The sequence below is a fragment of the Branchiostoma floridae genome, chromosome 5 (assembly GCF_000003815.2).
Source record: "Branchiostoma floridae strain S238N-H82 chromosome 5, Bfl_VNyyK, whole genome shotgun sequence".
NCBI lineage: Eukaryota > Metazoa > Chordata > Leptocardii > Amphioxiformes > Branchiostomatidae > Branchiostoma > Branchiostoma floridae.
Window position 1 is genome coordinate 27743830 of NC_049983.1, and position 12732 is coordinate 27756561.

The 12732-nt window shown below is 42.1% G+C and overlaps 1 protein-coding gene across 3 annotated transcripts in view; it reads right to left on the minus strand.

Annotated features, from left to right (window-relative positions):
• Positions 1-1155: 1155 nt before the first annotated feature.
• LOC118415195 (guanine nucleotide-binding protein G(i) subunit alpha) overlaps positions 1156-12732 on the minus strand; it is a 19876-nt gene continuing 8299 nt past the window's right edge. Inside the window, exons 4-9 of one of the 3 annotated variants that reach the window (XM_035819586.1) lie at positions 10496-10653; positions 10052-10180; positions 9373-9502; positions 5715-5868; positions 5139-5158; positions 1156-5069 (exon numbers count right to left, since the gene is read on the minus strand). In XM_035819586.1, the coding sequence (XP_035675479.1) occupies positions 4899-5069; positions 5139-5158; positions 5715-5868; positions 9373-9502; positions 10052-10180; positions 10496-10653 (762 nt within the window). In that variant the 3' untranslated portion in view covers positions 1156-4898. Of the gene's footprint in view, positions 5090-5138; positions 5159-5714; positions 5869-8181; positions 8312-9372; positions 9503-10051; positions 10181-10495; positions 10654-12732 lie in introns of all 3 variants that reach the window. The other 2 variants (XM_035819585.1, XM_035819584.1) reach the window with 2 other exon arrangements.

Here is a 12732-nt window from a genome sequence, read left to right on the forward strand (position 1 = left end):
CAGTGTTTGTTTCAAAGTCGATTTGCAAATGAAAAATAACAGTCAGAAGAGAACATAAATGTCAGTCTTAGCATCAAAACATAATACAGAAATCAAACAAAAGGATCCACTGTGATATGACAGGAACTAAAGTTAAAATATATACAATCAGAATCCTTTAGTCCTGGTACAATCGTTTAAACTGTGACAGTGTCCTCGCAGATCTTAATTGGGACGACAGGGAATTCCAGAGCACCGCCCCTGAGTATGAAAAAGCTTTCTTTCTATATTCAGATTTAGCTTTAGGCAGCAGGAGTCCACCTTGTGATCTAAGACGGGTATTATGTGTGTGTATTTCTGAGAGTTGGGAGAACAATGCAGTAAGATGGGGAGGGGTCATGCCGTTAAGTGCCTTGAAAACGAGCGTTGCCTTACTTCTTTTATGTACATCAACTATTTGGACCCATCCAAGACTACGTAAGACGTTTGATGTAGAAGTATGGCGATCGTACCCCATGATCACGCGACCAGCTCTAGTTTGGAGTTTCTGTAGTTTATCCAGACTTCCTTTACCCCCTTGATCCCAGACAGTGCTGCAATACTGTATGTGTGGGAGAAATAGGGCTTTGTAAATTGTGAGCAGCGCCTCTCTATCCAGGTAGTGTATGAAAATACACATACTATATGAAAAGCAATAAAAAAGACCAAATAAGTGTCAAAAACAAAAAATTAGGCCTTCCAAACTATGGAAGTTTTACTAAATTTCAGTATGGGCCTCCCTACTTACGGCGGAACAGACGTGTTTAACCGAAGTGAGCAATGTCAGAGGTTGCTGAGGTAAATCTTGATGAAAATTTGACAAACACGCAACGTCATGTCTTCAGTGTAATTTTTATAACCCTCACAATTCAGCTCCTGGCTGCCAAAAGAGTAGTCGACCCTTCCAATAACAACATTGAGACGCAAAATGCACGTCCTCATTATCTTAAGTTCACCGATTTAATTTTACATTTCAATTTACTTTCAATACTTCTTAATACTACTTGTGCACTTATGTTGACTAATTTCATTAGATTTTTCTGTAATCTTAAACGGACTCCAAACAGAATAGATTTTGCGAGTACTAATACATTGTAAGGTTTAATGGAGATCAAAATAAACAAACGAGTTCCAAGCTTGGTTTTACTGTCTTTTATTACAATAAGTGAGGAAAACATCCAACTTTGCCAGACCCGCTCCAGTCCTCGCTATGCGAGCTGCTCTAATTACAGTCAACACCAGTGCAATGATTCTCAATATTTTCTCTTCGACTCAAAAAACTTCAGCAGTTCCCCGCGAACCACTGAACTGCGCTGGAGCAGCCGCCAGGGATTAACACTGATTGTAAAATGACGACTACCAGAATGTCACGGATGTCCTCCACTAATATCTTACAGATTACCATACAAAGTGGTCATTTTACACTTCATACAACAGCTCGCCTCTACAGACGGGACGGGGGAAGACACAGGCTAACAACTCATCACAGTTCTGCCGCGGGACAACACAAGAGATTACAGTGTGGGTACAGGATATCGGGTCCCTTCTCAGGCGGGAATGTTCAATTCAATTCAATAAATAATAACTAATAATATCAACAATTTTACCAGAAGTGACTACACACAAGTTGATACAATTGTACAGTTGATTATTACTAAGATGTTTCCATTTTGATACACACAGCAGCGAACATGTAGTACTCAGTAAGGGCACTCTGAAGTTAATTACACGGGTTAAGTCAAGGTGGGCAGTACATTTTGTGGGGAGAAACACAGAAATTCTCACTCCTGTGTTGACCTTAACGGCACCAATCTTGGGCATGCCTTAAGATGATGCCGAAGGTCAGAGAAGTGTCTTTTATCTGCAACACACAGGACAGCAATGGACAAAATCTTCGCTAAGAAGTCTTATATTTTTCTTACAAGGAGCACATTCCCCTCCCCCTCACCAGTGTTGTACAAACTACACCAGCTTTAATACAGCGATGTCGTCTCACGTGAAATAAACAAGAAGTGGTCCTTCAAGTGCTGCATTTCTTACAAGCAGTGCAGAAACGTCAGTCAACAATGTCTTCCAGCATGTGAGAAAATCTTGAGCACAAATAAGCCTATATTACAAGCTTCCATGGCGACAGACGTCAGGTCATACAACTGTTTCTACTCATCACCATGTTCACAAACTCCACATTTCAAATCTAAATCAATACAATTTGTTACTTCTTCAGTTTCATGTTTTAACGCCCAGTTTTATATTCCCCCATTGACGTTAACTACTGGTGAAACACGGAGTTACGAAGATCAATTGGTTAAAATCATCGTTTTTAAATTTTCTGGAGTGTTTCCAAACCATAGGTGACCAAATAAGTAGGAGTTGTACATGGTAGTTTGTCTGTGGGTTGGGTGGGCTGACAGAATTTCACCAGCTGAACTCTTACAAACTTACAACCAGTGTAAAATATTCTATCACAAGACAGAATATGGCATTTTTCCGAGGGTTACCAACATTAAACTCGCTGGGTTAGAAAAATGATTCAAATGCCACACACCGCTTCATTGGCTCCATATTTTGACGTACAAAAATCGTACTCATGACATCGCCAAAACAGAACGTTGGGAGGAAGATTGGAATCTGTTTCTATTCACCTCGCAACTGTGTTAATCAGGGTTCTCTCTGCCTATTCTCTCATGCTGTTCTTCTGGTTTTGCATTCTCATTTTAAACCTGGGAACCAACAAATTAAATTGGCCCTCCCCAAGGGAGGGATATTTTATGAGAAAACCAGTTGAGAGGTGTCACATGTGGCAAGTCTTTTTTTAATAATACCATATCTAAAATTATCTAAGACCAGATCCAAACAACAAAAGCCCCTCCCAAATCAGGTACAGCTCAATTTTCAAATTTATGTTCATTTCAAGGGTAGTTCTAGTTACAGCATTGATTCAAGTCAATCAAAATAGCAAAATATAGTCTTCACAATGCCTGGTGTTAATTAACTACACTTGGTCTTACAACACATATTAAGTAATTAATTGTTTCCAAAATATATTATCAAAAATATGACAACACTACATCAATTGTACAAGTCTGACAATATATTCTACATACATCATATGGTAGTTTTTCTTTCAGACAATTTCAATTATGTCAAATTTCATAATGAGAAACTCATCACAGACTTCACAATCAGTTACTCTTCATATTTTGAACATTTTCCATGTATTTTTTTTTTACCTTGGTCCGAGCTTGGCGGGTGTTAAAGATGGCGTGCCACGGAAATGTTTGGTCCAACCACAAAGAAACAAACTACACGGCAGGAAGAACGGTTGTTACTGAACAAGGTCCCTACAAAAATTGGTCACCCAAACCATCCGTGCGACCCGAATCGCCTGGGTGACACGTTCAGAGTGCTACATGCCGACCTCAGCATGTTTGTCCTGTATCAGGTTACCAGCTTTACTTCTGTAGTAGGAAGGAATGCGGCTGTAGAGAAGCTCGACTGTAAAGGCTGGACACTTCGAACGCAAAGTAAAACTAGATTTGTTACCAACACCAAATATACAGCACACAAAACTGAGACAGCTACACAACAAAGGATCATATCGACAGATCTTCCATACCAGTGTGCGTAAAAAAACAGCCTGTTTCATAAATGAAGACTTGTGTGCAACCTTTAGTAATTGTTCCCGAATGGTTTGGTCCAAAACAGAAGGTGATGCGGATATCTAACTGGAATGTGTAGAGGTAAGGTTCTAAGCTGGAAATTTTCTTCCTGCCTAATTTTGTTACTTAACAAAAGGAGAGAATGCTGCAAAGTGGTTGTTACATGTACAAGGAACACTTTTGTTACCTGCAAGTTTTACTTGCAACTTTGATACAATTTCTGGAAATACAGGAGACACTAATTTCATCCTAGAGAATCACAACCGTAAGTAGTTTGTCAATCATGTTAATTCATATACTTATTCAACAGCAAATGTGACAAAATTTGGATTCATCATACCCAGCCTGAATTCCTATCACTCTGCAAGATTTCTATTTTGAACATTTGACTGAGAAAGATTTCAGGGGTGTGCTATGAAAGCTGTTGTGGCACGTCATCGTTAACAAGCCTTAACGAGCGTCAATCATCCCATTCTTTGCGCCGACCTCTAAGGCAACATTGACATTGACACGAGTAAGTACGCTTCTCACACGGAACCACCGCCTCTACTATTGGAACGACCTTGGAAGTTTCTATTCGACCTTGGAACACATTTTCTACCCGTCAACGTAAAACAACATCTGGAGAATTACGCCCCCAAATTTTCAGGACAGGCGCTTACAACGAGAGCCCGGACGGAGGTCACAACCAAATTGCCGGGGGTCCTAGTTTGGGCTACCAACAATGGTCCAGGCAGGATTAGACAATAACCTGTTAGTTGGGCAGTTCCAGAAGACAACATAAGCAGACATTTTCACTGTTGAGAGTTCGGTACCGGCGGGGCTTATTTACAGGAAGACTACAAAATGCTAAACATTTTGGCATCATTTGGACAAAATCAGAATCATAAAACTAAAGTAAGCCAAACATATAGCTATTTAGACAGCATTGACATTGGATTGTTTGAAGTACTGAGTCCATTTAGGTTTAAAAAAAAAAAAAAAAGAAGTGGAAAAAACAATTTTTGTGAAAAATTGGAAAAAATGGAGCATTATCTCCACTAGGGTTTCTGGAAACAAGTATAATAACATATAATAATGTCTCTATAAGAGAACATAACGTATTCAAATTGCGGTGAACGGTCGGGACCCAACAAGCTAGTTACAAGTCGCTCCGGGATGGAGAGTGAAAGTACAGAAAAGTGAAAGTACAGAAGAACAGACTTAAGAAGCAGGGAGAGTCTAGAAGAGGCCGCAGTCCTTGAGGTTGTTCTTGATGATGACGTCGGTGACGGCGTCGAAGACAAACTGGATGTTGTTGGTGTCGGTGGCGCAGGTGAAGTGGGTGTAGATCTCCTTCGTCTCTTTCCTCTTGTTCAGGTCCTCGAACTGCATCTGGATGTAGGCAGCTGCCTCTTCGTATGTGTTCGATCCTGGGAGACAAACAAAACTCTTGTTACAGCCTTGTGTTAAAACTCTAACCTCCTCGTACGTGTTCGATCCTGGGAGACAAACAAATACAACGTCATGTTACAACTCTAACCTCACAGGTCCTCGAACTGCATCTGGATGTAGGCAGCTGCCTCTTCGCATGTGTTAGAACCTGGGAGACAAACAAAACTCTCGTTACAGCTAACCTCACAGCTGGGTCCTTGTGTTACAACTCTAACCTCCTTGTACGTGTTTGATCCTGGGAAACAAAAAAACTCTCGTTACAACCACGTGCTACAACGCTAGCTTCCCTGTGTTTGATCCTGAGAGTGGAAACGCAAAACATTGTCAGCAAGGTGGTAACATGTACTTCCACTTGGTTTTAAGACAGGCTTGGGTGGCAGCAATTACTTCTTTCTTAGGTTGAACCCCCCAAGAAATCCTGTTGGCTACAAATGAAGCTAGGAACAGGTCTTCCCATCTACCTGTGTTATCGGGTAACAAGTCTTGTACACACTGTGTAAAACACCTCAAGACGTACCTGTGTAAAACTTGCCTGTTTACTTGGGAAAACGACAACCAGTGTAAGACTCAAGACACACATGTGTAAGACACACTAAGACATACCTGTGTACTCAGGGTAGCAGATGGTGAGGGGGGACTTGGTGATCTTCTCCTCAAACAGGTCCTTCTTGTTGAGGAAGAGGATGATGGACGTCTCCGTGAACCACTTGTTGTTACAGATGGAGTCGAACAGCTTCATGCTCTCGTGCATCCGGTTCTGTGGGAGGGAAAACAGACGGCACATCTCACAATCAGCGCAATTCAGAAACTACACGTCTCACAAACATGCATCTCACTTCCACGGAGAGTTCTGTCAGGTTGATAAGTGGCTGAATAAAGAGACTATTTTTTTCACAGCCCTAGCTGTATTTCCAACCCTTCAGTGGTCACCTGACTTTCTGACTGGTTCACACCCACAGCTAACGTTTGGGACTGCATCTGTAAGCAGCGCCACCTATCGCTGCAGTACTGTAGCTGTGAACTAGTCAGAATTGGAAGAGGAAGATGACAGACCTTGAAGAACGAGTCACCAGAATGTCGGTGAAAATAAAAAGCAAGGGTTGTGAGAAAAAGAGTCTCTTTATTCAGTACATCGCACCCCCAATTCCCTCAGGAAAACAGCAGATTTAACCCTCCTTTGCCGCCTAACCCTGTCACCAGGACAGATCTGGTGCTGGAAACCTACCACAGTAGGAAGAGGGTTAAATCTGGGGGAGGGTCACAACAGAACATCCCACAGAACCAAACATCTGTCAACAGTTTCATCTGGTTCCATGGCAAATCATGGGAAAACAAGGTTCTTTCTACACAACAGAGAGATCACACATGTTTGGTGACCGTCTGTCTTGATGACTCTCTGACTGTATACGAAGAACTTAATTTGTTACCCAGATGGAGTTTGGTATGCTTTAATTTAGGTGCAGTTCATAGCAGTTAAAACCTGCCCGCAGCTTTTGATTTACAATCACAATTTCGATTCGTCAACTGTGAAAATGATGGGAGTCATGCTGTCTTTATAATTAAGCCAAAAGTCCTTTGATTCATGATTTAAGATAATGCATGCTTTACTGCTACTGCATGACGAAGCATGTGGTAACACTTGTAAGGGGAAAGACACCACTGTTCCTGACATGTAGTTCCTGACCAGAGCTGTCTCCAGGACCCGGCCCTCTGTTCTTCCTTGTCGGGACGGACAAAAATTTAATCAAATCCCAAAAATCTGAACTCCAGTACACAAAATTTATGAAAATATGTTTCCGTCAGCTCAAAATGACAGATTTTACAGGGACAATCCACAACATGGACTCCCAAACAATGAGAGGGGAGGGAAAACATCTTGAGCCGGAGACAGCCCTGCTACTGATATATCTTGTTACAGAGAGATTACAGAGAACAAGAGACATGTGACGTGCAATGTTTGTACAATAATCATGCAGTCAGTCAGATATCACCAGTTAAAATCGTAAGTAAGGCAGGGCTCAAAATACTTCTTGGTTACTTGTGCACAGACATTCCATCATTGAGTCAGTGCTGAATGATCTTTAATATGATTTTGGTACTTTTTCTACAAATTGCACTATGGTATTTTGAGCCCTACGGTAGGTGGAAATGTAATCACAGAAACAGTCAAAACGAAGCAAAAACACCATTTGGAATGGACACACAAATATTCCTGCGTTTCCAAACTGTTGCTGGCAGCACCTGAGAAGCATACAAGGCTGACAAATGTATCAGTAAACAACAAACGTGCATTTCATAACACCTGTGAGGCCCCAAGGTCAAGAGACAGTCAAACAGATGGCAGAAAGCAGCAGAAGAGGACATCATACAAATGGCATAATTTTCTTGCTAACTCAACAACACATGTCATATTAACATCAACAGAGAAAGAACAGTCATGTAAATGCGGTATATGAATTAGTCTTTATCAAACTACTGATCTCTACTTACCAAAAACAGTCTTCAACGCTACAGAACACTGCTATTTGGTTAGAATGTTGGTCCAGCACGAGAAAGTCAGTCACAGTTTTGAACCAATTGCAGATTGGGATGGTGCAAACTCCCAGGCACCTCTGGCCTCTCGGCATCACCTTTGCCACGCATTCCAACATGGCGGAGGGAATTTTGGCATGACCTTTGCCACCCAATCCAACATGGCGGAGAGAATTTCAGCATGACCTTTGCGAAGCAATCCAACATGGCGGAGAGAATTTCAGGCGACTGACGTTCCCGTGCTGGACCGACCTTTAACCCTACGAGTGGTTAAGAGTTGACCCGAGGAAGCCCCATGCGTTTAAGCACAGCAAACAGCACTGCGAGAGGCAGGACAGAGTTAGTCAGGTGGAGGTGGGGGGAAGGTCGCCATGCACCCTGAGTAGAGCCCCCCCCCCCCCCCCTCAGCTCTACCTAAAGCACCTGTAGGTTAGTCTGAAGCCTGCAGAGGCTGCGGAGAGACAGGAGACGTAAGGGAACTGCGAGGGGAGACCCCGCCACAGGGAACTGTGGGGGGAGACCCCGTCAGTCTACCCACCACTTCCTCGTCTTCTTGCAGGACAAGGTCATACGCGCTCAGGGCAACACAATATATAATGGCCGTCACGCCCTCAAAACAGTGGATCCATTTCTTTCGCTCTGACCTCTGACCCCCGACATCCACCATTCTGTGGGAGTAATCGATACATGACTTCAGCACGTCACATGACTCACATCCACTCACGCGCTTCCAAGGGCAAGCCAACGCTTACAAGGGCACGGGGTAGCACAATTTTCACCAAGGTCACGATGGCCGAAGTCTACGACCTTGTTCTGAATCTGAGTGAAGAGTTCTGGGACTCCCGTGTTCCGTTACTGATATGCCTCAGGAGATTTGTATTTTATTTTCTGCAGAAATTCTCCAGCCATTATTCATTTATTTTACCAGGGAAAAAATATTTCAATTCATTTCAGGGAAATTCTAACAAAGAAACACAGAAAGTAAAATTTTATCCCTGTTTTTAGTAGAAAACTAAGGAAATCTTCGTAAGGATTAGGATTTCTGGCAAGGATTATACAAAACAGCATGTTACGACCTTCAGCTGTGCCTGACAAGGTCATGCCAAGACAGGAGGGCCGTGAACAGTGCGTCGTTGTCTCTAAGATGGCTCCTTTAACGAGCGCTGATTGCTTCACTTGTCTGATGATTGTACCACCGGAGTGCCGCTAGAATTGCAGGTAATTTTGGATCTAATCTACATGTGGATGCATTCTTTGTGCAGCTGAATTGTTGATAGTTATTCAAAAGGTTTCTTTAGAAATGCATGCTTTTCTGACTGTCGCAGGAATACAATGTGCTTCTTACGAAGTGAACAAATATTATGGCTATTTTAAGCCTGCGTAGGATAGTAGCCATTATAAACAATAAATTTCAAACATTTCTTCTCCTGTGGAAAAGAATAATTTTGTTCCTAACTATCTGGGAATTTACATACTTAAATACCAAGGCCAAACATTGCTTGAATGAATTGCAGATGTGTTGGGTTGGATGACAAGGACTTTGTGCCATGAGAATTCACATTTATGTTGTTGCGTAGCTGAAGGGAACACAGGTTGTACCGAGCCAAATGAATTCTTAACCAAGCTGCCCAGTCTGTGCGTAAGTTTTCCCGCCCGTGCGCCTGTTGGCTTGCCCACGGAGCCACGGTCCAACCAACCACGAACATCTAGAAGGTCTAACGCGACCCACCGTTTCCTCATCCTCGGCCAATACCAGATCATACGCGCTCAGAGCCACGCAGAAAATTATCGCCGTGACCCCCTCGAAACAGTGGATCCATTTTTTACGTTCTGAGCGCTGCCCGCCAACATCGAACATTCTACGGCAGGGGTGAACGAGAGCGGTAATTTAGAGAAACTTTTCACACAAACAAACATGCAATTTCACAAGTTTCTACAAGGAAAACCGTTTTACAACAGACATGTGAACTTCCAATGCACTGTATAATCGACATCGAATAAAGGTAACGGTGCCTTACATGTGCTGTTTATACTGCTATAACTGGTGGGTTATTTGTGACAGCTTTTTGTCATTTGTGCAAAATTTACTCTTCTACTTTCCTATTGTTTGATTAGTTTTTAATACTGCAATTGTTGTTGCATGCTCATTCAAACATTAAATCATTACAACTGTGATGAATATGAACAGCTCTACTGGTGGTAACCTTTGTTTTTACAGATCCCACAAAATAAAATTTATGCTTTTCTTATACTGACATAGACTTAGGCCACACCAATAAAGTACGGTAGTTTTTGGTCTATAAGAAATATACAACGTTTTCCCTTTTTCTTTACATCTTATCCTTTGCTTTGACCTGCCCAAAAGCCTAAGAAACAACGGGTGTGGCCTAAGACTTGTGGGGACTTACTTGAAGTGTAGGTCCTTGAAGGTGAAGTGCGTCTCGACGATGCCGGTCGTCTTGACGCGTGTTCTAAGCACGTCTTGTTGCGTGGGCACGTACCCGCCCGCCGCAAGCCGGTCCAGACTGTTCAGGTAACTAAAGGGACAGGGGTTCTCATTGGTTACTTGTTCATAGTCTTAGAAATAACAAAATACATATCAAATATCAAGAACAAGGTTTTCTCATTGGTTATTTTTTCATACATAAGAATAACAAAACATCTTACAATCAAAATATCAATTATGCAAAAGAAATATAGTATGATTACAGACAAGGTTTTATCATTTTCTGAAACTCAGGCCATGATTTTGTTGTATGGACTATATGGTTAATCTTTTGGGAACCCCAAACTGATGCGAGGATGCCAATAAAAACACAAACAACAGGGAGGTGTCAGCAGCTGTTACTCACTATGAGGCCGAGTCGTTGAGCTGGTACTCTCTGGACCGGCCAAAGCAGGCCTGCACGCCTCCGTCTGCCCACAGCCTCTTCATGATGCCCGCCAGCTCGGGTGTCATCTCCCCTTCCTCTGCCGTACTCGCTAGGGCGAACAGCTGCCGCGCGTCGTCCTGGTAACAACACAAACATGTCAACAAACAAACAGCTACCCCGCATCGTCCTGGCAACAACACAAACATATCAACAAACAGCTGCCGCGCGTCGTCCTGGCAACAACACAAACATGTCAACTAACAAACAAACAAACAGCTCAGGGGTCATCTCTCCTTCCTCTGCTGTACTCGCTAGGGCAAACAGCTGCCGCGTGTCGTCCTGGCAACAACACAAACATATCAACAAACAAACAAACAGCTCCGGCGTTGTCCTGGCAACAACACAAACATGTCAACAAACTAACAAACAGCTCAGGCGCCATCTCGCCTTCCTCCACTGTACTCGCTAGGGCAAACAGCTGCCACATGTCGTCCTGGTAACATCACAAACATGTCAACAAACAAACAAACAGTTGTGGGTTATTGGGAATCTGCTGCCAGTTGTAATGTACATGTACGCTATATCAGTTTATCCCTATCAAAGCTAGTCACACAACAGCTCAATGAAAAGCGGCCTGCTGGCCGATTTGAGCTTCTCATGAATAAACAAAGGTTAAAACAAACAAACAAAACAGCAGATATCCACAGATTTTCCCCTGCCAGCCCCAAAACAATGTGTATGTTATGCCCAGTGTCCGAGTTTTATGTGTACTAGTAATTTTGTTACTCCTGGAAGAGTATTAGCTGTCACAGTTATAAGCAGTCAACAGCTAATAAAATTGATAAAACAATAAACAACCAAGGACATCATTAAAGCCAAGCTAGTATCAATTTTGCACTACTGCATAATGCATGCCAGATGCCGTGGTATTAGATAGGATTCACCATAATCCTCGGATTAACACACAGCTTAGGATTAATCCTGCTCACATCGTTGGGATTTTATATCATCGTCCAGGGATATAATCATAAAAAAACCTTGGACAAAATCCTAACTACTGATCAACAAGGAATGATTTTGAGGCCAAACAGATCTGAGTACATTAATGTCATAGTACATGTAGATAGATTGCACTTAAAAATCATTCAACAAATCTCCCATTTCCAGATTGTTTTTTTTCTTTCAGACAAACACACGGAAGTCTGTCTCGCATCCTGTCGAGAATGCTAATGGCTATCAAAGCTCTATACAAATATCATAACAATAGCATAGAAAATTTTGATAAAGACTTATCTTTTTCCATGAAATTAATGAATGTATTTGGTGCATGCCATGTCTCACGTGTTGCCATAGTAACGGGCATAGTCTGCACGGCAGCAAGGTCAACACTGTATGTATGTATGTACATTTGTATGTGTGTATGCATAGCCTGACATTTTCAGTGTGTACATGACCCAAATCCTGTCACCTTCACAGTCACACACTCCCCACATGTGGGAACTGGCACCGCGGCCTGGAACTACATCTAAACTATTACACTTCAGGGCTCGAAATACCACCTGCATATGCAGGTTAGCGCAGGTAACATTGGAGCTGTGCAGGTATTTCTGGTGTCTACCTGTACCTAACCTGCACTGGTCCATGTACTGGGTTTTATACATACATGCCATATGATGTAAGTGTATGTGGATTGTTATTAGCTGCATTGAATGTTACTACCTATAAAGTATAAGAGAAAAAAAAGCAATTGTTCCTGAACAATTTTAGTATGATCCATACTTCCTAAATTCATAGTGGTGCAGGTAAAATTTGTCTGGTGCAGGTAATTTTCAATGTTACCTGCACCAGTGCAAGTATGCAGAAAAAAGTACTTTGAGCCCTGCACTTACAGTCAAGCATACAGACTGCAGGCCTCCAACATCTACATGTACATCCTAGACAATTACTACATCCTGTGGTCACATAGATACAGGGTAATATTAATAGTAATGTCAAACATCTCCTAGCAACCTTTCAATTGTTGATATCAATGCATTTCAGGCTACAACATGTATTTCAATGTGTAGATGCATTATTGATTGTAGATGAAGAATAATTGAATCAGGGCTCGAAATTCATTTTTTGGGATTAGGTGCACTGGTGCACCCAGCTTGAAAAATTGGGTGCACCAAAAAATTTTTGGTGCACCAGTTAGATTTAATACAACCTAATGCAAA